At 41.5% G+C, this 25,021-nt stretch overlaps 1 protein-coding gene and 1 long non-coding RNA gene across 6 annotated transcripts in view; one reads left to right on the forward strand and one right to left on the reverse strand.

The window, feature by feature from the left end:
- garnl3 (GTPase activating Rap/RanGAP domain like 3) overlaps nucleotides 1-25,021 on the reverse strand; it is an 82,220-nt gene that overhangs the window by 4,591 nt on the left and 52,608 nt on the right. For 2 of the 5 annotated variants that reach the window (XM_085280037.1, XM_085280040.1), the window contains 21 exons: nucleotides 24,726-24,801; nucleotides 23,112-23,210; nucleotides 22,900-23,003; nucleotides 20,093-20,201; nucleotides 19,880-19,925; nucleotides 19,687-19,793; nucleotides 19,478-19,593; nucleotides 18,923-19,045; nucleotides 11,505-11,579; nucleotides 11,177-11,291; nucleotides 11,021-11,047; nucleotides 10,796-10,900; nucleotides 9,909-10,025; nucleotides 8,015-8,172; nucleotides 7,651-7,809; nucleotides 7,188-7,254; nucleotides 6,806-6,913; nucleotides 6,227-6,345; nucleotides 5,718-5,853; nucleotides 3,686-3,745; nucleotides 673-891 (listed from right to left, as the gene is read on the reverse strand). In XM_085280037.1, the coding sequence (XP_085136163.1) occupies nucleotides 673-891; nucleotides 3,686-3,745; nucleotides 5,718-5,853; nucleotides 6,227-6,345; nucleotides 6,806-6,913; nucleotides 7,188-7,254; nucleotides 7,651-7,809; nucleotides 8,015-8,172; nucleotides 9,909-10,025; nucleotides 10,796-10,900; nucleotides 11,021-11,047; nucleotides 11,177-11,291; nucleotides 11,505-11,579; nucleotides 18,923-19,045; nucleotides 19,478-19,593; nucleotides 19,687-19,793; nucleotides 19,880-19,925; nucleotides 20,093-20,201; nucleotides 22,900-23,003; nucleotides 23,112-23,210; nucleotides 24,726-24,801 (2,245 nt within the window). The remainder of the gene's footprint in view (nucleotides 1-672; nucleotides 892-3,685; nucleotides 3,746-5,717; nucleotides 5,854-6,226; nucleotides 6,346-6,805; nucleotides 6,914-7,187; nucleotides 7,255-7,650; nucleotides 7,810-8,014; nucleotides 8,173-9,908; nucleotides 10,026-10,795; nucleotides 10,901-11,020; nucleotides 11,048-11,176; nucleotides 11,292-11,504; nucleotides 11,580-18,922; nucleotides 19,046-19,477; nucleotides 19,594-19,686; nucleotides 19,794-19,879; nucleotides 19,926-20,092; nucleotides 20,202-22,899; nucleotides 23,004-23,111; nucleotides 23,211-24,725; nucleotides 24,802-25,021) is intronic. The other 3 variants (XM_085280039.1, XM_085280042.1, XM_085280041.1) reach the window with 3 other exon arrangements.
- Nucleotides 20,591-21,054, forward strand: LOC146571077 (uncharacterized). Its single transcript, XR_014893223.1, has 2 exons — nucleotides 20,591-20,797; nucleotides 20,882-21,054. It is a non-coding gene; the product is annotated as an uncharacterized LOC146571077 (long non-coding RNA).

A 25,021-nucleotide genomic window follows, 5' to 3' on the forward strand; every position in this document is an offset into this window, starting at 1 on the left:
TTTAGTAGTTGCAAGGAGGTTTATATCATATCTTTGCTCTATTGTGACTGAGCCACTAAACTGCAATAGCATCTGAGACCAATACTGGAGAGTACTTCAAAGATTTTAGAATTAGCACAGTGATGTCTCCCAGAAAGTTGATTCTGTTTATCTGGACGTAGCCTTTCCACTGGGAGGCTGTGAGGTCACTTTCTTGATCACTGATCAACAGCTACTGATCAATGAACATGAACCACTCACAGGGAGTTGGGCAATGGCTGCCTGTCCTGCCTTAGACATCGAAGATACCACATATAATGTAATAACTGAAACAACACAACCAGAAATGAATAAATAAACAGATAAAAGATTCTTAATAGGAGCCTGCTGAGATTCTATATAGCTGTTCTTGCAAACCAAAATGTGTTTGTGGAATTAGCTTTTTTGAGGAAGATTTTAGAATGAAACACAGAGACGACAACTAGATCTAACTAAAAATAAAGGAATCTCTGTGTGTGTTTTTGACTGACTGTGATCACGTCATGTAGCTTTGCTGTTGCAAGTATGCTCAAATGTAGCCGTACCATGAAGGAGCAGGTATGTGAGGGATAATCCAAAACTGCACCAGTGGGCACTAGTTCCATAAAAACAACTTAAATTTCCTATATGGTGCAAAATAATTTTTCCGTTTACCCAGCAGCTCCTTCCGTGTGCGACTGGCTATTTCTTTGATCTCCATGCGGGATAAGGAAAGCGAGTGTGTTGCAGAGATGAGGGGAGCTGGGGCCACCATGGTGGGGGCTGGTGTCGTCAGCACTTTGTTGACCAGAGGGGACTTCAGGGGTCTTTCGATGCTGCGGCCCACCAAGTTACACAGAGGGATCTTAAAAATGTGCTTGCATGTCGCTTCACCTAGGAGGAAGCCAGAGGAAGAGGTAGCAGTGAGGAAGAACAATTGTGGTAGATGACATGAGAGCACACAAAATGAAAACAAAAAAAGAAAGAAGGCTTGGCTTTAGTTCTTTAGAAATTCAAAAACATACCATATATTTTCAGATTTTACAACTAGCAATTGAACCTTTTATTTTTATCAATATTTCAACACTTTTGTATGGCAGTGCAATGAAAATTAAATACTTTATTTTTGACTATTTGGCTGCATAAGTTACCACTGGGAAGCTACTGCTTAGCTTAACGTAAAGATGATAAACAGAGGGAAAGAGCTGCCTGTGCTCTTGATTTTTTTTTGAAAATCTGTACAAAAACCCAGGTGGTAAAACATTAACATGTGACTACATTAGTGGTTTCCAAATTTCTACCTCTCATACAGTACTGTGCAAAGATTTTGAAGCATCCCACATTTCTTTGTGGTTTGCTTCTCAGGGCCAGATTGTCTTTCTTTAGTTCCACTTGACTCAAACCTTGGCATATTTCATCATGGTATGCATAGATTTCTTCAAACATTTCCCATTTCCTAGTAAAATATAAAGAAATGAGGGGCTGGCTCAAGCCTTTTGCACAGGCTATATATATTAGGATCACTAATATATGCACTATATATTAACTTGAACTAAATTTACAATACATCACACTCGCATACATATCATCTGCAAGCATTTTCAGTGCAGCTTTAGGATACTCCAAAACTCTCACCTGACTCAAAGATTAGGCTTTTTTGAAATTCTGCTGTTGGGTATTATGAAACATACTCTTACCTCTGAGACTCTAATGCAGCGAACGGCATTACACGAGATGCACATTTGTAATCTTTACACTAAACACACTTGAAATAACCAGGGACTGGCGTCAGACATGTAAATATTGGCATCTATCTTGTATATAATCTCTAGAGGCATATTTCCGCCTTTCCGGTGCATTCAGGGACTCTCAAAGATTCAACTTATTAACATTGCTCTTGCATTCTGTGTGCCAGCCACTCCAACTCCAACATGTTGTCGATTTTGTAAAGGTATAATAAGAAATAATTTTATTTCACTGGAAATAAAAGTCTTTGAATGCACCAGTAAGGACCAGTAAAAAACAGATAATGACAGCAAAAGCAAAAGCTTACAAAACCTGAAAAAGCAAAGGTGACACAGCTTGATCAAGTCTTTAACTTTTGTATTTTCGTAGCGCAGTAAAACATCTATGACATCACATGTGGCATGCGTTGCAAAACAGTCAGCTGTAATATTAATTCTGTACATAATTAGGACTCTATGAATGCTGATACAACAGAATCAAACATCCACATTTAAATGAAGCCACTTTAAAGTGATTTATAGCGCTATTTATTGAAACAGCACGCAGTCTTAAAATTAATCTTCCTTACAACAGCGAGCTAATGTAACTGTTCAGTAGACATTTATAGCAGGCCATCTATTATTCAACAGAGACAACAAAGTCTCCTCGAGATGCATTGAATGGATGTTTGGAAGTTTTCAAGTGACACAATCTGCCCGCAAAGCTGCAGTGTGCCCACTGGCAGTGCCCAGCCATTCCACTTGGGAGCAGTGTTGGAGTTCAGAAACTGCACACTGCTCCGATGAGGCAGGCTGGTGATAGTGAATGAGAGTGAATCGAGGCAGAGACTATGCTGCAAAAAAAAAGGAAGGGTCTGTCTCATCTGAAATGTCAGCGGGTGAGAGGAGAGTTAAAGAGCCACTGTGAAAAACAAAGGGTCACTGCTGATGCTTGACAGGTACACTGTGTTAGTGCTGTTACAGATCAGCTCTCACTTGCCGCTGTGTCGTCCGACGGCAAAAGGAAATAGCCAAAGATGCGGCAAGGCATGCAAGTATTTGGAATATATAGTTGCAGAGATCAATATATTCCACATGCGTTTCTGGACCAGGGGAAGTGTCACACTCCTGCACACTGGCAAAAAAAAATCAAAAATCAAATAAACAGTTGTCAGGGATGTTTTTAGTACTAAACAGAGTCAAATTCATCAGAACAACGTGGCGTCTTTAAGCCAGTGGAGGTGGATGGTGGCTAGCAGCCACATCAGTGACATCTTGCTCGCATCACTGATGTGATTACGTCAGATGAAAACCTTCCCAAGGCGCAGATACGGCAGGCGCACAGGCAGTTAAGAGGATGGGATTTTTGTCAGCACCCTTCCACCTTTCTCCACCCCCCCACTCTCCAAACACCCCGCCCGACCACCCACCCACCATCAGACTGTAGCACCGCTGTTTGGACTACTTTGGATCGAAAAAGAGGGCTGACAAAAGTCTCCATGGCGACAGTGCAATCTGTAAATCATGCTGCAGCAGACGTGTCTTCTCCTTCCCTCTTTCCCTTTTCTTGCTCCTTTTTTGCACCCCCCAAAGCCTCCATAACCCCTCCCTTTCCGCTCACACTGCCTGCATACCTATTCTTCCTCCCCCCCTTCCTGGTAATTTCATAACTCTCTATCTTCATCACCTCTGCCTCACTTTTGTACTTTGAGCTCTAGCACCTTCCTTTCTCCCTTCTCATTCTCCCCTCGCGCTAATGCTTTAATTAGTCGGCAGACAGAAAGGGGGGTGAGTGGGGGTGGGGAAGACATAATGTTCACTTAACATTCAACCAACGTTCAAGTCAACATGCTGCTTCGGAGCAGACAGGGGTGATACACTCTGGGTGCACGTGCATGTTAGTAGGGCAGCGTTATGAGTGTTTTTATGGACAGAGGACAAGTTGTGGGAGAATCCTAAAGTACCTTCAGCATCCTTAGACATGTACAGGGAAAGCTTGGTACCATAGGGGATCCGTATAGAATCTGAACCAGGGATGAAGAAGAGGGTTACACAAACTGAACACACACACAGTAACATACATTTAGGAGCACACGCACACACCCACACACATACATAGTAGGTTCTCTATTATGCCTACATCTTCCAGTAATGCAGAATTATTTGCAAAAAAAAAGAGAATTCCTTTAATAAAAATGACATACATAAGCAGAAATCCTGCACTTGACTAATTGCAGCAGCAACAGCCAGACCTTCCTCCCCGTTAGCTTTAATGGAACCTGTAAATACCCACTTCCATCAGGAAAAGACTTCCTGGATGGTGCAGCAGCAGCAGGAACACAAGCTTTTTATTTTTCCTAAGTCTCACTCTTTTCTGCAGTTCAGACTTACATGGAAACCTTTGTGTGTCTTTAACAGCTAGACTGCACTGTCCATCAGTCAGCTGACAGACAGTGAATGACAATCTTGTACAAGCTGTATTAATCTGGAGGAGATCAGGAACAGCAGGATGGGGAGGCGGTGGTGCTGGTGGGGGTGTGTGTATTAAATGGTCAAACATACAATGAAAGATGTCTGGGAGAGTGTGCGTGCTATATTGTAATTATATTGTAACTATAATTCGCAATCGAAAAGATCACAATGATGCTTTTAAATGTTCTTGTCCTTCAACTACAAATCACATTTAGCTAAGGTACAAGCTTTTTTCCATACACCTCATACTACATATGGGTATAAAATCATATGATGCTTGAAAGTAAGGAACGTCGTATCTCAGTAAAAAGTTTGTCCCCTTGATCTCTTGGCAGTATGTCGATGAACGGGAGGCCATGTGGATGCCTGTTTTGAAAAAGGGTGTGTTCAAGGATCCTCCAAAATTCAGGAGTTCACTGCCTGGTGACAACCTTAAAACAAAAAAGGGATTCTCAAACTGTCAGGTCTGAGACAGAAACACTGGAGAGTGTGGTGGACAACCAGTGGGAAAATAAGGAGTGAAACTTTAGTAGAATAAGGAGGAAGGAAGGAATAAAAAGGCATACATTTTGGAGTTTTAACTATATTTCCACAGGTTTTGGAGCGTGATAAAGACCTCCCCCATGGGCATAATACACCAAAGAAAATATATGAATATATAAATAATTAACCGACAGGAAATTCTCTTTTTGTTTTTTCCCCAGTGGGTTTACAAATAAAGGGCAATGACAGAACCAGAATGTTTTAGGCCATTTTACACATTTCTTACACTTTAAGCCAAAAGTTTTCCAGATTTCTTTTATTTACAACAGCAACATTTCTATATCATATAGAAAAACTGAGATGTGTTGTTGAAACTGCACTCCTTTTTCTTATATTAAACTATTCCAGGGATTAAATGTGTAGTTAAAGTTCTTTACACTAACAGAAAGGGTTTCTGTCCGGCCCACTTAAGATCAAAGTGGGATGTATTTGGTTCACAATGTAAAATACGTTTTTGACATCCCATCCCTGCCCTTCAACATAGATTAGCAAATTTAATCTAAAGCAAAGTTTCAGATTATGAGTAGGTCCTTGAACACACCAACAGGCAACATTTTTGTACCGGTTTTGGCTTGGTAACAAAGATAATTAAACAAAGGCACCTAAGTCTTTCTACCTCATGTTTAAGTGCCGCAAAAGTCATTTTTTAAGCATAAAATTTGTTGAATGAATGACTTTTTCTCTGAAATAATTGTACGAAAGAAGGTTGGTAATAAATAAAAGTAACCACATTTGTAAGTAAAATTAGGGGTTAAAGGGCCGTTGACAGGATACCTATTTGTCTACTGCTACTCTAAATACCCAGCAATGAGGACATTATAATGTTTCTCATAAAAAAAAAAAGATGATGGCAGAAGTGATTAAAGAAAAACTTACTGTCACAGAAAACTGCAGGTTATCAATCTGAACTAACGTACACAAATGTTGCAGCGCTTGAAGCTAAGAGAGACTCCAAAGTCAAACATCCTGTGTGGGTCTTACCATCGCCGAGCGGCGAGGGGAACATGGGCATCTCATAGCCGGTGGGCGTCTGTGGGGAACTCTGGGAACTGGTGTCTCTCGAACTGCAGTTGGAGGCTGAGCTCACTGGAGCCGATGAAACGAAATAAATGTCTGACTGTGGGTGGAAAAAGCAGATGCAAGCAGAGAGGGAAATGAGAGGGAAATGATGGACGTGCAGAGAAGGCAGGAAAACAGAAAGGTTTGAAGCAGCAGGTGAAAAAGAAAGAACAAAGAATCAGAATGAATCATTGGATCTCAGGCGCACTGTTCTGTTTGCAATTATCGGAGTGTATAAATCATAGTTGTATTATTGCTTTTGCAGCCATGCAGATTACCAGCCTTATTTCCCACAGGGATAATAAAGATGGATTGAAATGAGAGCTCCCAGACATCTTCTTCTACAACTGAGTGAAGCCTGACAGTGAAACTAAATTCACAAACTTGAGGATTCTTGTTCAGTGGGTGTATATGTTGTCATTTATACAGACCCGCGAAGCAGCCAGCTGCAGCTCCGGGACCACTGCTGTGTACACAAGATTGCCATTGACCACTAGTCGAATCTCAATGGAGTCCGTGGTGAAGGCCAGGATGTAAGGAAATGCACAAACTGCAAAGACACCAGGAGGATAAGATCCAGCATACTATATCAAAAGGGTGTGATTACTTTTTTTAAATTATGAAAATTACTGTTTTATATGCCAGTGGTGTGAGCTGATTTTAAATTGAAGATGTCCCACATGTTTTAATACATTTGTGCGATTACTCTGCACTGTTGGCTTTAGTGTCTATGTGCATATTAAAGCAGGACACATTACGGATGCACAGGAGGCCAGAGGGGCAGCATTTTGTTATGAGCAGTGCCAGGGTTACTGGTTTAACACCAGCTTTTTTTTTAAAATTTTCATCACCTTCTGTGTTAATAATAAAACGTACACAGAAACACACGCACAAGTAATCACTTGGGCCAGTCGGATGCTTGTGATTACACATGACGTTTCCATGGTGACACGAAGCTCAGCGGCAATGGGCAGGGTGGGGCCCCGAGAACTGTTGCCGTGGCAACCTACCAATAGCATTAGGCATCTGGTTCCAGCTGAAGTGGAAATCCGGGGTGTTGGACTGGATCATCGGTGTGGAGCCGTTAAACGGACAAACTTTCTTATAGTAACAAATATCTGCAAAAGACACACAGGATTCAGGTTAAAGGTATTTATGTTACACCACGATCGACAGCAGCCTTTTATTGTGAGTCGAAGAGGGCAGACAGCTTTTTGTCCTTTTATATAGCTGAAGCAGAGGGATAAAAAGCTCCCTCACTCTTAATATTCTGGAGCTGTCTCTGTGCAATTATTTTTATTCCAGTCGCAGAGGAAAAAGGCAGATAGCCGACATTACACAACATCTGAAATGTCTGGAGTCAAGAGAGGGATGGTGGTGGGGGGCACTCACAGTTGTAACACAACAGCAGACCTGCCTCCCCGTCTTCATACACATCAATGGCCGCTACAAAATTTACCTGCAGGCACAAAGAAGTCAGTTTAGTGAAATCAAAGACGGTTCAGAGGCGAAAGGTCAAATAGGAGACACTGTTTTTAACAAATAATGTCAGGTCAGCACCCTCAGGGCAATACAGAAGATACACTGCATGTCAGCTACAGATTTACTCTTCTCTAAATAGAAAGCAGAATGAGATGCTTTATTAAGGCAGCTGTTCATCCTACAGCCTGCTCATCCATTTCTCCCTGCTGAGAATGACAATGTTTGATTCACCCAAGCAGGCTGGTAATCAGCAGGTAAATAAAGCCGCTAACTAAAGGTTTCAGTCCCGTTTGGCTTCAATAAACATCACATAGAAATGCAAGAAAGCAAAGAGAAAGCCGCTAATATGTGTGTGTGTGCCTGTGTGCCTCACCCTGTTGGCCTCTGCGTGATGAAGCCGGTAGGCATCTCCAGTGCTCTCATTGATCAGGTCAAATTGATGTTTGTAGGCCACACAAATCATATTATCATTTTCCCCGGTTGGACCGTCCACCAGCGACATCACCACCGGCGGGTCGCACAGACAGATCTCCTAATGGGAGCGTGGTACACGTGGTTAACATTAGCACTCTTTACTTTTACACTCCTGTCTTCGTTCTTCTTTCACCCTCTTCTGTTTGATAGATAATTAGACTCTTTTTTAGCCCCCATTACATTTGGGTATTGAATACAATGTGCATGCTTGATTCATATGCTGTTTTTCCACCTTCTCTTTGCTCATGTGGACTTTGATTTACCCGTATGTACTGAAACTCCTCCACTGGAGAATCCGCTCCTGTGGCGACGGCGCTGAAACGCGGATGTTTCCTGGTGATGAGGAGGAGTTTGTTCCTGATGGCTGCTACTATCCTCAGCTCTGAGCCGTGGTGGGTGTTAATAGAGTACAAATGGCAACCTAGGACAAAGCGGATGAGAGGGGAGGCTGACAAAGAGATGGAAACTATAATGGATGTTTACTGCTGCAGGTGTCGTTCCCTGGCATCGTCCCGCAGATCAATGCATGCCGCTCAGACAGCTGGCATGACACCAGTGGATATAACACTGTGTGTGTATTTGTGTGTACACTGTAAAAAGGAGATTCATTAAGGTTGCACTTCAGAATTGATTAGATACTTGTTAACCTTGTAAACAACCTCATAAACATATTCAGATAATCCTTCAACAGGTCAGAAATGTAGATGTTTACTTCTTTAGGAACATTTGTACAGATGAACAATATTTACAGCTCAAAGACATTTTTTTATGTCTGTAAGCCAAAAGCTCAGGTTTCAATCTGCTCGAAAAGCTTGTTTTCCAAATTTTTCTACTTGTATTGAGCTGTTGTCAGCTTGGCATGGATTTCTTCATATGTCCATCTCAGGCCAGCACTGTGGCTTTGGCTGCGCCTAATATGATGAAGCACAGGGCTGTTCCAGAAAACAGAGTTTGCTAACCCTGAGATGAGGATTCCCTAATCCCTGGGCTATTCACAGACTCTATTCGCTGGCAGATTTTCTTTAACAAACCCAGAGTTTCTCTCTGACTCCTCCCCTAGGTTTGTGCCTAATGCAGCTGACTGAATCTCTCTTTCATTTCCACATTCATGCAATTGATAGCAAAACAATCAAATGTGTTAATTTGCAGAAGTTTATGTCGTTACAGATGCTAATTAGATTACTTGTTTACTTCAAGCTGTGCTGGTTACTTAAGCCACCACATTCTTCCACATTTATGGGGTGGCTGTGGCTCTGGAGCTACATTGGAGTGTGATAGTAAGCAACACCTGCCAGAGGCCAGTGGAGAAGTAGGTTCCCAAGTAGGAACTTCTTTATCTCCTGTTTATACCAACAGGAGCATGGCGAGATGCTATCAGTCGATCCAATCTGTCTTAAAATAGGTTTTAACGTTGATCTGAATGTAAGAGGTTTCATCACCAAATTAGCTCTTTTCCACAGTATGCCTTTTTTCCTGTCTCCCTCCCCTCACTCCCAACTGAACCTGGTTCTGCCGGAGGTTACTTCCTCTTAAAAGGGAGTTTTTCCTTCCCACTGTTGCCGAATGCTTGCTTACAGTGGGTTGCCTGATTATTGGGATTTTCTCTTGTGTTATTTTAGCATCTTGACCTTACAATTTAAAGCACCTTAAGGGGTAACAGACACACTAATCCACCACATGCTTAAGTTGCATTACCAGCAGGGGGAAATAATAGATTTAAAGCCAAGGAGTCGTGAATGACCAATGTATGAAGTACATTTCAGGCTCCTTTTATGCCAGAAACGATTAAGCTAGGTAGCTGATATGTATCAACATTTAAATGTCTTGGAAATGTCTCTTTAAATGTTTTTACATTTATTTTCATGATGGCTTGAATTTAAGCATGCATGTCTATTTCACACTAGAGCTGCTGTTGAAGGATGCTGACAAAAAGAGCAATTTTGTAGTCTCATATTATCCTCAAATAAACCTAAAGGTATTAACAGGGGGAAAAATTTATCACAGGTGTTCGGATGGGGAACTATCTGATGCTTTCAACTTCTGTCAAATTCAAGCAGATTTTTCTATCTTGCATAAGTGTATTTACCTTTTTCACTGTGAGGATTGTTTTGCATTCTGTGCAACTGTGTGCATATTCTTGCAGATCCTGTGCGTTACCTTTCGTTTTCTCCAGTTTGTTTTCCCGGCTGTCGCACTTGCCCCTGATTAGTTGCCTCTCCTCCAGGCCTTTCTTGATTGTGCTGAGTCTGAACACATAAAGCCGAGCATCCTTTCCTGGAAACAAAACAAAAAGCTCTTCTGTTTTTTTCTGCACGAAGGCTACCCTCAATTTGCTAGCTCTTATTTAGCATCCTCCCACGGCCATGCAATGGCGTGGTATTGCAGGAGGATTACTAGAAGGCTTCTTAAAGCTGGCGCACTCGCAGAAGCTTCATCAAAGCCCACACACAGTCGTGACAAATGCCTGCCATCGCATAATGACTATCAAACCTGGACGATCCCTACTTGCTTATCATCTGCAGATCAACCATTTACATTCTTTCACAGTTAAAGCAAACATCAGACAAGTCCAACTGCTGTTTGTTAGTACACAGCCACATCTCGGTTGAACTACTTGTGTGTCCTTTAAATCTTAGTCACCCTCTGTGTTTAATTTTATCTGTCTGCCTGTCTGGATATCTCTTAGTACTTTATAACCCCCTGCACTCTCACAGTCTATGTGGTTCTTCAGACAAACAGACACTCTTTTGTATACACATGCACACAGAACCCCTTTAGGGACTCGTTCTGTGCAGGTCAGCTTCCTTAAATCTCGGCGATGGATCGATGTTTTCACCGGACCAGTGGAGGTGGGCAAACGTGTACACACTAACGCACACAGGAAAAGACAGATGAAATGTAAGGCGAAGAAAAAGAACAAACATAAAGACAATCTGCTCCAAATAGTACTGTGAGTCAAAAAGAGGATTTCAAAGGATGACAGGAGATCTCTGATGTGCAGGGAGGCAGTGCTTAGCAGTATCCTCCCAGTGGTCTAAGCCTACCTTTGTCAGTGCGGGTGATAAGCAGGTCCTGAGGCTCGAGAACGTGCATCTGCTTCACCACCATGGTTCTGTCGAACACGTGCACTGGGGGAAGGCTCTGTGGCTCTGAAAGACAAGTCAAAAATCACATGATTAAAGAAAATTAAATTGAAAAATCCCCGCCCCAAGTAGGGATTAAAAAAAGAAAGAGCATTTAAATAAGAAAATATTGATTGTGTCACTCACCAATGCCTAACCCTGCTGGATCAGGGCCTGAAAGAGGGACAACATCATTACCATCATCATGTTAGCTGCTGCTCTCGACATTCTGCTGAGTATTGAACAATTATGCATGGGTGCTTTAATTTAGATGGCACAGGGCGTATTGATTAGTGACCTCACCATCGAGCAGCATGACCCCTGCTGCGTCTGTGGCAACCAGCACTGACTGACCCCAGGAGTCAGCGCACACGATATCATAGGGGAATGTGCTGCAGAACAACTGGGACTCCCATGGCTGCAACACACATATTGATACAGCGCACAATAGGATTAATATTCACTTGGTTTGATAGGACTACAAATAAATCATAAATTTAACCCCCCCGGGTTCATTAAGTGCTTTTTAAACATTTCAAACATGAAGTTGTTTTGTAACGGCAAAAAATTCAAAGGTTCTTTCAAGTATTAAGATCAAGGCGGTGAGACGCTTTAAAGATGTGAGCCTCACCTCTTTTCTGCACAAGCCTGTGGTGACGAGGCTAGTCGGCGCATCGCCTCTCACTATGGTCTTCAGCTTGAGGGCCTGGGGAAGAAACGGCATCAGATATGACACACGGCGTACACCTCTGAATTCTGCACTGATGGAAGTCTGAAGTCTTGCATCACCACAGTGTCTGACATCTGAAATCAAGATTTGCTCCCATGTAGCTAATGTTAGCATAAAATTAACGCTGTTGCCACGATGAGAAGGTGGCATTTTACCGCTGTGGTTGTTAGAGGTAACGATGATTTCTTTTATAAACAGAGTTATAGTTACTCTGTATTTTCCAACCTCAAATGAGGCAGGACAGAATGAAGAATAAAGTTCAGACCTACACAAATATAGACATTTTTTGAGATATTTCTGTTTCTTGAACTCTTTTCCCCATTAAGATGATCTGACGATCTACCCTGCATCATTAATGGCAAGTTTTGACGCCTTAGTAAATATCAATAAAGATGCGGTTCAATGACCATTAGAATAAATGGATTTCCCTAGGGTACCTGCATGAATAGAGACCATCCTCACTCATTTCTGATGCACATCCACTCATGTTGTTCAATAGGCAGGCTGAAATATGACATGAACCAATCAGAGGGTTGCTTCTAACAGGGTATCTAGTAGGGCTGCACGATTAATCGTTAGAAAATCGCGATCTCGATTCATACTTATGTGCGATCTCATTTCCAAATGACAACGATTTTTAAAAAAAAGATGACGATTGTACCGCATTTTGATCCGGGACGTAATCTGCATGAAAACAAGCGCTCACTCTTCCTGCTCAACAAATGACAAGGGCGGAGCCTTATACCACGTGATACAGAAGCTGTGCCGTGTGATGCAAAAATTGGCAGGGAAAAAACAACGGAGAGCACGTCAGGGATGACGAGAAAGTGACAGGAGAAAATCCGTCCCGGTCAACCACCCAAACATCAATAACGGGAACCTTATACAGCGCTTCCCTATACACGTCGAACTCCCGCAGGCACAAAGAAATTACGGAGGCTATCACTTATCACCTGACCAAAGATATGGCTCCCATCAACACTGTGCAAAACGAGGGATTTAGGAAAATGAACAACACCCTAGACAAACGCTACACATTGCCATTTCATGCAAAATCCCGCAGCCCTAGTATCTAGGGGTAAAGAGTTAAGTAGTTCTTTTTCAGCCACTGGGTTTGAGTTCTTTCAATAAACAGGATCAATCTATGTGCTACTAAAGGGGCATTTTTTAAACATATATTTTGATGTTATATGTGGCTATTATGAGGCCTTGATGAACTGGTATGTATTTTTCTATCTTTTGGGCTCCATCATGTAGCTGTAAACAGGTAGCTTGCCAATGAGCTAGCATCTATCACAGTCATTCTCTGTGGAGGAAATTGCATTTTACGGTATTTATCTGTTATTTAAATAACGCTTTCACACTCGTGGACCTTGCGCAAGATAAATGAGCCCTAACTTGCTGAAATACGCATGCTGTTTTCTATTACTGCTATTTGGACTGACATTGCTTGTTTTTCATGCTTATTTAGGTTCTGAGATCTGTGACGGCTCAAGAAGGTGACTGTACAAAAAGAAAAGTCATAATGCATCAAAGGTTAAAGCCGTTTCAGAATTCAAACACAGTTCGTACAAATGTGCAAGCTGCAACCATCTGACTGAAAGTGCCAATCCAAGCTGCACAAAGCATTACCATGCCTGCATAAACAGGCAATCTGGAGATGATGAGATCAATACAAACCACCACTGCGGTGGCTTAGCCATACAGCATACTAAAGCATCCTTCAGAACAGATCCATGAGAAATCATATTCAGATTTATGAGACATTAATGGGGAACATGACATCACTGTGTACGACGTGCACAACACAGTGACTGACCCCACTGTGAGTCAGTTTAGCTGACAAATGGCTTGTCCCTAAAATAACTGAACAATCAATGACCGAAGATGTTAGTCTTCCACTGTTTTAATGCTTTATAGAAGAGCACGTCGATACCTAAGCTTTGTATTTATAAGTCGAGAACAGTAGAAACGAGATAGAACAGTTACGTAAAGAAAAGGAAACAAAGACAACAAAGAGAAAAAGAGAGAATTACTAAGATTAATAAACAGCTGCTCGTTTAGAGTCGACTATAAATGGTTTTGACTTTAAAAACTAATTTCCTCCAACAGGTTTTTTCTACAGGGTACAGCTGTTATAACTAGTGTCTAGTTTTTAAGGCTCATATAGACTATTATAAAACAATGAGTGACGATGAAGGCATTATTAGTACTACTCAGTTCAAACCTTTGGACTTTGGATAGATTTTCAAGTTGATCAAAAAAAAAAAAGAAAGAACAAATTGTAGTAAAATTATTGATGTATTCGGTTTATGAGGGCAATTATTGATTTATTATAATTTAACTCATGCTGACAGTCACATTACTCTGAAACTGTATGAGTGATCACATCAAAAATACCCACTATCTCCCAGCCTCCCACAAAAAATGGTCATCCGGGTTCATTGCCATGTATGGTGCTTTGTAAGGTTTTTTCCCAGTATGATTATATCAGGTATATCAGCCACACAGTGACCTTCTTAGATTATTATTCCTTCTTTATCCTCCTGCAAGCAGGTGTTCAGTTCATTCAGCCTTTGAAACCCAATCAGTACAAAGAGCTTCCTCATTAATGACTGAGAGAGGGTAGTTTCTCCTGCAGTGGTAGGCAGCACTCATTACATCTGCATTTTTAGAGGGAAACAAAGAGAATAGAGCGAAATACACTAACCCATGCTAGGCAGTTTCATTTCTAAAGACCAGACTGAAGTGACTCGGGTACCTTTTCTGTTAAGTTTAGGATTATTGTTTGACTTCCCAGGCAACTCCGATTAGCATTTACTTTTCACTTGCCTTACAAATTATTACTTTTCTTCTTAAAACATCAAACACAAGAAGCTGGTAACTGTGGAAGCACTTTTTTCTCTTATGAGTAGGACAAATTTTAACACCCTTTTTAATTTCTTTGAGTAGCTAAATCATTTAGAAAGTTTCCTGGAAATTACATCAAAAATACATGACCCATAAAGTAAATACGCCCCCACCAAAAAAGCCCAAATATGGAGAAATGGAGTGTATAGGGCTGTATAAAGCTCAATGATGTTTTTCAGCAATTTGTTCCTCTTTCTGAATTAAGCCTCTGATTACAGCTCAAGTCTGAAGTGTTCACTACAATAGAAGCTGATCAAAAAAAGGATTTTGTGAACAATAATCATGTAAAAAAAATACTATGACTTGTTCAAGGTCTGCAATGTCATTTCTACAACACTATACCACGATTTCTATACAGTGGGGTAAAAAAGTATTTAGTCAGCCACCGATTGTGCAAGTTCCCCCACCTAAAATGATGACAGAGGTCAGTAATTTGCACCAGAGGTATACTTCAACTGTGAGAGACAGAATGTGAAAAAAAATCCATGAATTCACATGGTAGGATTTGTAAAGAATTTATTCGTAAATTAGGGTGGAAAATAAGTATTTGGTCACCTCAAACAAGGAAAATCTCTGGCTCTCACAGACCTGTAACGTCTTCTGTAAGAAGCTTTTCTGTCCCCCACTCATTACCTGTATGAATGGCACCTGTTTGAACTCATCATCTGTATAAAAGACACCTGTCCACAGCCTCAAACAGTCAGACTCCAAACTCCGCCATGGCCAAGACCAAAGAGCTTTCGAAGGACACCAGGAAAAGTATTGTAGACCTGCACCAGACTGGGAAGAGTGAATCTACAATAGGCAAGCAGCTTGGTGTGAAAAAATCAACTGTGGGAGCAATCATCAGAAAATGGAAGACATACAGTGGGGCAAAAAAGTATTTAGTCAGCCACCGATTGTGCAAGTTCCCCCACCTAAAATGATGACAGAGGTCAGTAATTTGCACCAGAGGTACACTTCAACTGTGAGAGACAGAATGTGAAAAAAAAAATCCATGAATCCACATGGTAGGATTTGTAAAGAATTTATTTGTAAATCAGGGTGGAAAATAAGTATTTGGTCAATAACAAAAATACAACTCAATACTTTGTAACATAACCTTTGTTGGCAATAACAGAGGTCAAACGTTTACTATAGGTCTCTACCAGGTTTGCACACACAGTAGCTGGTATTTTGGCCCATTCCTCCATGCAGATCTTCTCGAGAGCAGTGATGTTTTGGGGCTGTCGCCGAGCAACACGGACTTTCAACTCCCGCCACAGATTTTCTATGGGGTTGAGGTCTGGAGACTGGCTAGGCCACTCCAGGACTTTCAAATGCTTCTTACGGAGCCACTCCTTTGTTGCCCGGGCGGTGTGTTTTGGATCATTGTCATGTTGGAAGACCCAGCCTCGTTTCATCTTCAAAGTTCTCGCTGATGGAAGGAGGTTTTGGCTCAAAATCTCACGATACATGGCCCCATTCATTCTGTCCTTAACACGGATCAGTCGTCCTGTCCCCTTGGCAGAAAAACAGCCCCATAGCATGATGTTTCCACCCCCATGCTTCACAGTAGGTATGGTGTTCTTGGGATGCAACTCAGTATTCTTCTTCCTCCAAACACGACGAGTTGAGTTTAGACCAAAAAGTTCTACTTTGGTTTCATCTGACCACATGACATTCTCCCAATCCTCTGCTGTATCATCCATGTGCTCTCTGGCAAACTTCAGACGGGCCTGGACATGCACTGGCTTCAGCAGCGGAACACGTCTGGCACTGCGGGATTTGATTCCCTGCCGTTGTAGTGTGTTACTGATGGTGACCTTTGTTACTTTGGTCCCAGCTCTCTGCAGGTCATTCACCAGGTCCCCCCGTGTGGTTCTGGGATCTTTGCTCACCGTTCTCATGATCATTTTGACCCCACGGGATGAGATCTTGCGTGGAGCCCCAGATCGTGGGAGATTATCAGTGGTCTTGTATGTCTTCCATTTTCTGATGATTGCTCCCACAGTTGATTTTTTCACACCAAGCTGCTTGCCTATTGTAGATTCACTCTTCCCAGTCTGGTGCAGGTCTACAATACTTTTCCTGGTGTCCTTCGAAAGCTCTTTGGTCTTGGCCATGGCGGAGTTTGGAGTCTGACTGTTTGAGGCTGTGGACAGGTGTCTTTTATACAGATGATGAGTTCAAACAGGTGCCATTCATACAGGTAACGAGTGGGGGACAGAAAAGCTTCTTACAGAAGACGTTACAGGTCTGTGAGAGCCAGAGATTTTCCATGTTTGAGGTGACCAAATACTTATTTTCCACCCTAATTTACAAATAAATTCTTTACAAATCCTACCATGTGAATTCATGGATTTTTTTTTCACATTCTGTCTCTCACAGTTGAAGTGTACCTCTGGTGCAAATTACTGACCTCTGTCATCATTTTAGGTGGGGGAACTTGCACAATCGGTGGCTGACTAAATACTTTTTTGCCCCACTGTACAAGACCACTGATAATCTCGCTCGATCTGGGGCTCCACGCAAGATCTCATCCCGTGGGGTCAAAATGATCATGAGAACGGTGAGCAAAGATCCCAGAACCACACGGGGGGACCTGGTGAATGACCTGCAGAGAGCTGGGACCAAAGTAACAAAGGTCACCATCAGTAACACACTACAACGGCAGGGAATCAAATCCCGCAGTGCCAGACGTGTTCCGCTGCTGAAGCCAGTGCATGTCCAGGCCCGTCTGAAGTTTGCCAGAGAGCACATGGATGATACAGCAGAGGATTGGGAGAATGTCATGTGGTCAGATGAAACCAAAGTAGAACTTTTTGGTCTAAACTCAACTCGTCGTGTTTGGAGGAAGAAGAATACTGAGTTGCATCCCAAGAACACCATACCTACTGTGAAGCATGGGGGTGGAAACATCATGCTATGGGGCTGTTTTTCTGCCAAGGGGACAGGACGACTGATCCGTGTTAAGGACAGAATGAATGGGGCCATGTATCGTGAGATTTTGAGCCAAAACCTCCTTCCATCAGCGAGAACTTTGAAGATGAAACGAGGCTGGGTCTTCCAACATGACAATGATCCAAAACACACCGCCCGGGCAACAAAGGAGTGGCTCCGTAAGAAGCATTTGAAAGTCCTGGAGTGGCCTAGCCAGTCTCCAGACCTCAACCCCATAGAAAATCTGTGGCGGGAGTTGAAAGTCCGTGTTGCTCGGCGACAGCCCCAAAACATCACTGCTCTCGAGAAGATCTGCATGGAGGAATGGGCCAAAATACCAGCTACTGTGTGTGCAAACCTGGTAAAGACCTATAGTAAACGTTTGACCTCTGTTATTGCCAACAAAGGTTATGTTACAAAGTATTGAGTTGTATTTTTGTTATTGACCAAATACTTATTTTCCACCCTGATTTACGAATAAATTCTTTACAAATCCTACCATGTGGATTCATGGATTTTTTTTTTCACATTCTGTCTCTCACAGTTGAAGTGTACCTCTGGTGCAAATTACTGACCTCTGTCATCATTTTAGGTGGGGGAACTTGCACAATCGGTGGCTGACTAAATACTTTTTTGCCCCACTGTATATGGAGCTGAGCAATGGCTCTTTAGTCTTTCTGAACATCTTTCAAAGCTTTTCTTTGGACATTGGCAGCTTTTTCTCTCCTTTTCAGTTTTGTCCTTTTACCTGACTATTTTCAGACTACTTCTTCAGTGAATCTACAAAAATGTTAATGATAACACAGTCTGACAGGCATAAAATAGCATTTTTGCAACAACAAGGTGATTCCCAAATAACTATTAGCCAAACTCTTGGCATGGTGTGCAGTTTGTTCTTAAAACATCTGAGGAAACTGGATAAGTGGAGGACAAAAGAAGTGCCAGACCTAAAATCTATCTACAGCAGATACATCTCTTCAGGCCCTCCCTCTATTTATGTCAAATAACACAAGAACTGGACCACAAATCAGTGGCAACTGATGTATCCGCATTTGAAACTTTTGGTTCAATTCTGTACATGTGAATATGTACGCAGGAGGTCAGGGGAAATCCACATTAGTGAAACAGTGTGGGATCATCTTAACAGAGGAAAGGCAGCCGATGTTCAAATAAGAGCTCTGAATGGCTTTTAGCAAGCCTGGAGAACTGTTCCTGAGGACCGCCTGAGAGAGTTCAGACTGAAAGTAGTCATACCAAATATTGACTTTCAAGCTCATTAAATTTGTACAAACTATGTTTTTACCTTATATATGCTGTATTTCCATATATGTTTGCACATATTTCAATAAACTGTTGCACCTTTCTCCCATAGCAAAATGAATGAAAATGAGAGGTGGCTTAAGACTTGCACAGAATTGCTCTTTGGAGTTTCTCACAGAACACATGAGGCTATTTTACATGTCTTTGTGTGCTCAGTACTTAGTTACCTGCCCTATTCTGACAAACTCAGCCTGGCGTGCCTCCTCCTTCTTACGTGCCGACTTTGGAGACTCGGGCAACACATCGCTGAAGGACCGTCTGTTTAACATGTTCTGGGGAGAAAAGGGAACCTAAACATGGAACGCACAAAATGTGACACATGCGCGCACACACGCAGCCACACGGAGAGAGAAAAAGAAAAGCAACAAGGGTCTTAGAAGTGAAGTGAGAACAGCAAGAGTGAACAGTGCACTGCTTGAACTAAGCTGTATTAGGAGCAACAGTGAAAGGAGGGGAAAAAACAACAGATATAAGAACTAAAGTGATGTGAGGAGAGAGAGCCCTGCTGAGAAAGTCAGCATTGCAGCAGAATCCAGTGGAGTGTGGTGCAGTATGCGGAGGCTGCAGTGGAATACAGCAGAGGACAAATCAGCAGCGACTCCAGTCGCTGCAAGTGACTGAAGTGACAAGGAGGAGTCAGGAGGAGAAGAGTGGATTGATGGCAAAAAAAAGTACAACAACAGGTCTCTGCAGCAGAGTCGTGGACGGAAACGCTGCTGTACCTTGTGCAGGTCAGGCATGAGGTCTTGATAGAGCGAGCGGATCAGCATGTCGAGGGTCCGCTGACGCTTCTGGGCAAACGTCGGTGTCTCCAGTGTGGCTTTCTCTCCATTGATTACTGAAGGAAATGAGGGAAGATCAGTGTAAGGGAGACAGAGGGGACGCAAAGATGTCAGCATATCTGATGAACTTTTTTTGAACACTTTCATACATTTGACTAATAAAAAGTCCCTGAATTCTTGGTGATCGGTAAATACAGGCGGGGATGGGAGAGGGGGTCCAAACAGTGGAACGCTTTCCTCTGAGAAGATCTTTAACCTGCGGCAGAGAGCACACACATGAGATCGTAAAGAGCCGCAGATCAAGTAACTTCATCGACTCTTCTGTAAACCAAACACACTCACCTGTAACTGTCATTCTGGCTATTGTACCTAACTAATGCAAAAATATCTAGATGTGAAAGTAAAGGAAACAATTAAACCACATACAGTCAAACACATACAGTTCCACTGCTCTGATGTGGATGTGACTTCATTCTCTCAAGCTGGTGTAAACATGGCTCATGTTGTTGGCTACCACTTAATCTCTGTGACAGTCGCTGTCCATGTGAAGGATACGGGTGAAGTGTGATCGGATCATAGACGGCTTGAAGGATGACGAGGCATCATCGCCTTCCTGGAATACTATGGTAACAATGTCATTTCCAATGTGCCTCTTTCTCTCCACCTGACAGAATAGATGAACAAGAGAGACACCGAGATAAGGAAAAACACGGCAAATTAACCTCGGCACCCTGCAATTTATGTGTCACAGGAATTATCTACCAATAATTGTTATTTTAATAAATGGCAATACAGAACTGCATGTACAGATGATGACCAATGCATTCTTTGACTTTGAAACATGGTAGTTATTGGGCAGGTTCTGGAGCTATAGAAACATTATTCCTATGATTTGCTAGGCCAAATCAGCAACCCAAATACTTTACCAGTGTCAGGGTCTTGGGACTGGGCGACCCAGGATCCCTGAGCAGTTATTTTTTATTATTATTATTATTATTATTATATGTATTTTGGTGTTGCTGCTGCTCTTCTCCATGCTTGTAGATGTGTGTGTGTGTGTGTGTGTGTGTGTGTGTGTACGTCTGCGGGTATGCTTGGAGGATGGAGCTCAGCCACCTGCAGGCCTGAGGGGTGTGGCCCTGTGGAAGGACTGGCCACACCCGAAGCCACACACCTGCCGCTGATCAGGGCTCGTCGGGGGAGCTACTTAGGAGAGTCTTGGAGCTCCCACCGACGCGGGATCATTGCATGAGACTCCACGTTAGTCGTCCTGTTATTGAGTTAGTGTGTGTGCATGCCCGCAGTTGTATGTGTCCTGACGGCTGCGTCTTATGTTTCCCGCAGGAGCAGCGTGGAAGACACGAGAGCAGCGAGCACCGGGGGGTGCTGACACGGGAGCGGAGAGAGCACAGAAACACGGACTATTCACGGGGAGACACGACACTGGAGTCTGGGAGAACACGGGGATTTATTGTTACGTTGTTTCACTTTGTAAATAAACACTGTCTATACATAGAGCACCGCGCCTGGGTCCTCCTTCCCCACTCCTTCCACGGTGTGCCATGCCACACCGTGACAACCAGTGTTTTTGAGACCACACAAATGCATGCACTTTGTGTCATGCAGTGTGTTTGTCCTTAATTCACTGATCATCTATTAAAATTTACTGAGTTTCTTTTCTTCCAGGACTAAAACTAAGCCAAAATGTCAGATTTTAAACCTATACAATCATGTAAAAATGCCCAAAGTCTAGTCTGAAACTCTCGTGGTCCCATTACCAGTAAAAATATATTTCTTTCATATCAAACAATACAGAAGTATTGCTGTATATGATTAACACAACACCTTCACCAGTTAAAACAATCTGACTTTACATTACACCAACACTAAGGTGTGATATAGAGTGTGACTGGAGCTCTTCTCAGTCATGCACCCACATGCACTACAGGCACAGACTATTCCTTATTAATCACTGCCAGAGTGAATATCTCAAGATGTGTCAGATTTGCTAAGCAGCAGCCCTTTGAAGTCATACCTAAAACAACCTGGGATTACAGAAGGAGGCAACGATGCCCATTTCTTTTTATTCTTCTCCTCCTATACTAACAGGATTCTACTGCATTCATGCCACAGCACTCCCTTATGCATACATAACAACTGTATACATAAAGATACAGAAATAGACATTGAAAGGAGTACTGAACAACAGTGTTGTCAGTCTCCTGGTATTTTTGTCACTTTTGTATGATTGCAGTATTTAATGAGACGTGCTACAGACAGTAGCTGTGTATGGCTTCCCAGCCTTCAGAGTGCAATGTCAGGTTTATGTCACAGCTGCCTTAAGTGATTGAACTGGTCATTACCATTTTTCTTTTCTTTTCTTTGTTTGTGTAATGGTTAATGCATCAGTTTGAGTAAGCTCTGTAATCAAAATTATATTTTTAATGGTAAACTATAATTATTGTTGTTATTGATGAATTTTGAAATGTACCGTTTTACATAAAAAACAGGTAAAATAGTATAGGAAATTATTGTTTTTTGATTAAGATGCCAAATTACAGTCAGTTACTTGCATTCCTGAATGGAAACATGAGCTATTGTGGTTGAATTTAAAGCTTAACTAACTTCCAACTTCTGAGAGAAAGCCAGTGGGCTGGCTGAAATGGTGCATGGATTCAGTTTGTTAACTGTCTAATAAATAAAGGTGTTTTTGACAGATTTTTAAAATATTTGTGTTTTGTTGGTTTTATGACTGGTGGTCTAACACATATAAAGTCAGAGGTGGGGAAAGAGATCATTAAGACCCCAGCGCAGAATGGGGCAGGGTATCAGGAGCCATCAGCTGATGTTGGCTAAAAATCTAAAAAAGATATTTCACGGAAAACCACAATTTCAAGGTTTTACCAAAACTATTAGAATGATTCTTCTGAACATCATGAATGTTTGTACAAATGCTTATCTCATGTATCCATACTACAATATTTCATCTAGACCAGGGGGTGGGCAACTCCAGGCCTCGAGGGCCGGTGTCCCTGCAGGTTTTAGATGTGTCCTTAAACCAAAACAGCTGATTTAAATGGCTAAATTAGCTCCTTAACATGTCCTGAAGTTCTCCAGAGGCCTGGTAATGAAGTAATCATGTGATTCAGGTGTGTTGACCCAGGGTGATATCTAAAACCTGCAGGACACCGGCCCTCGAGGCCTGGAATTGCCCACCCCCTGATCTAGACCAATGATCCGGAGAGACATAGTGGCTGACTGTAAAAAAAACAACGATGTAAAAATATATGAAATCGAGAAAACACTAAAAGTGTTACAAAAAAAACAGAGACCAAATGTGTACAACCACACTTGTAACGCACCTGCTGTTTGTTCTCTTTAGAGTAGGGTAACATCGTGGAGACGTGGAACATGAGCTCATGACCTTGATACACTGTGTAGATGGACTTAATTCCTGTAGTGTCATCTGCAGACAAAAACAGTATAACATAACACAGAGAAAAAAAAACCTTAATGGATGGCCTCCTTTTGAATGTGATGTTTTGTTATGTGATCAAACGGTGCACATTCTTACTCTTGGTGTCTAACCCTCCTCGGTAACCTGCCCATCCCTGCAGTGTAATGGTATCACCCAGCAGACTGAGAAACTTGTCGAAGTTCTCACTTCCCGTCTCTGTAACAACACAAGTCACTAAGCAGATATCGTCTATTGTGGTATGTAGTGTTTTTTATTTTAATTTGACATTTTGGAAAAAGTACACTTTTGGTGACCAGATCTACGCCACTCTTAAGTTTATATGCTAAGCTTAGTTTAGCTTAGCTTAACATGAAAACTGTAAACAAGGTGAAAAAGCTAGCTTGGTTAGTAACATTAATGAGGTTATAGAAAGTCTTGTCATCTTGCTAACTGTTTTAAGCCTATCCTTTAACAAGGCCATCAGAGCTTACTTTATGTTTTCTATATTTTTACATGCTGTAGTGCCTTTTTTAAGAGCATTGCTATGCATGCAAGTTGCTATGATCAATACAACCGTTATATCCCAAATTTGAATAATATGTATGTATCAAGTCCATAGTAACTACATAAATTACTAAAAACTCTAATAAACTACAAAAAAATTGAAAATCGGTTTTGTTTTGCTTACACATTTTTCTAGTTACAGAAATATCAAAGGTGTAGCCCTCGAAATTTTAAATGCAAAGAAAGTTGAATGAAATAGTTTTCAACCACAGGAAATTCATTCGGACTTCATAATTTCAGTTTTACATTTTTTATAAACTGCAACAAAAACAAAAATAGATATTAATGTGCAAAGAAACCCTGCATGTGCATCAAAATAAACTATACGGAAGAAGATTAGGACCACTGGAAAAAAAGTGGGCAAGTCTTTCTTTTTCTTCTTTTCCAGAATTCTGAGAAAAAATAATTCTGATGAAAAAGTCAGAATTCTAACTTTTTCATCAGAATTATTTTTTTCTCAGAAGTCTGACTTTAATGTCAAAAAAATACTTGCCCACTTTTTTTTTCTTTCGGTAGCCCTAATCCTCTTCTGTAAAACTATTTCCAACAGTGAAATCAAAGTTCTAAGTGTAAAAAAGGCACAAAGTCAAACATAACTTTCATTATCACTAGCGGATCTTAAAATGGCCCTGAAAAAAAAAAAAAAGAAAAATTCCTGCAAAAATGACATAATTTCTGGTTTTCGCAGTAAATCGCAGACGTGTTAGTTCATGCTGATAATGTGATGATGTTTATTCCAGCATAGGAAGTGCAATGGAAAGTTGATCAGATCCGCAAAGCGTGTGTCTGGATTTCTTCTGACGCTATTTTGCAAACCCATTAGTAGAAGGAGACGGCGGCCAGGGACAAGTTGAATGCATGATATGTAAGTAAACTCCTCTGTTTTCATGTCAAAATGCCTCATCTTATTTGATTGTGGGTCTACCGGGATTTAAAAATAGTTACGCAAATGGAATTAAGGGCACTCCCATCGGCGTTTAAGGGCTAAACAAGCTAGCGCTAGTGACCAAAAATGATGATGCCCAAAGATGGCAGCAACCTAATTGTTCATATTAAGCTTCAACATGATAATACACTCATAAATGGTTGATGTCACAGTGACTGTCCTTTTTAATATACAGTCTTTAATTCGAACACTAAATAATAAATGAGCATAGCAGAATTTACCATTACTAAACATCTCGTCATCTGTGAGCTGTCCATCTTTGGCATACAGCACACCAAACTTAAAATTGACAGAACCCTAAAAGAAAATTGAGTTAGATTAGAGATTAACAATTCAAAATAAATTCTACGTTTTTTTTTAAAGAAATGTAAAATAACATGTAATAGATTAAACAAAAGATCCACAAAAGGTAACAAGAAAGGCTAAATACTGATGACCAAGAAAGAAAAATATTAATCTGCATAACACTTGAAAGAACAATTGTAGTTGTACACATGCAACCATTTCAGCATATAAA

The sequence above is a fragment of the Mchenga conophoros genome, linkage group LG7 (genome assembly GCF_057382185.1).
Source record: "Mchenga conophoros isolate Kocher_MC1m ecotype Shallow Benthic linkage group LG7, M_conophoros_male_GT1.1, whole genome shotgun sequence".
Classification (NCBI taxonomy): Eukaryota; Metazoa; Chordata; class Actinopteri; order Cichliformes; family Cichlidae; genus Mchenga; species Mchenga conophoros.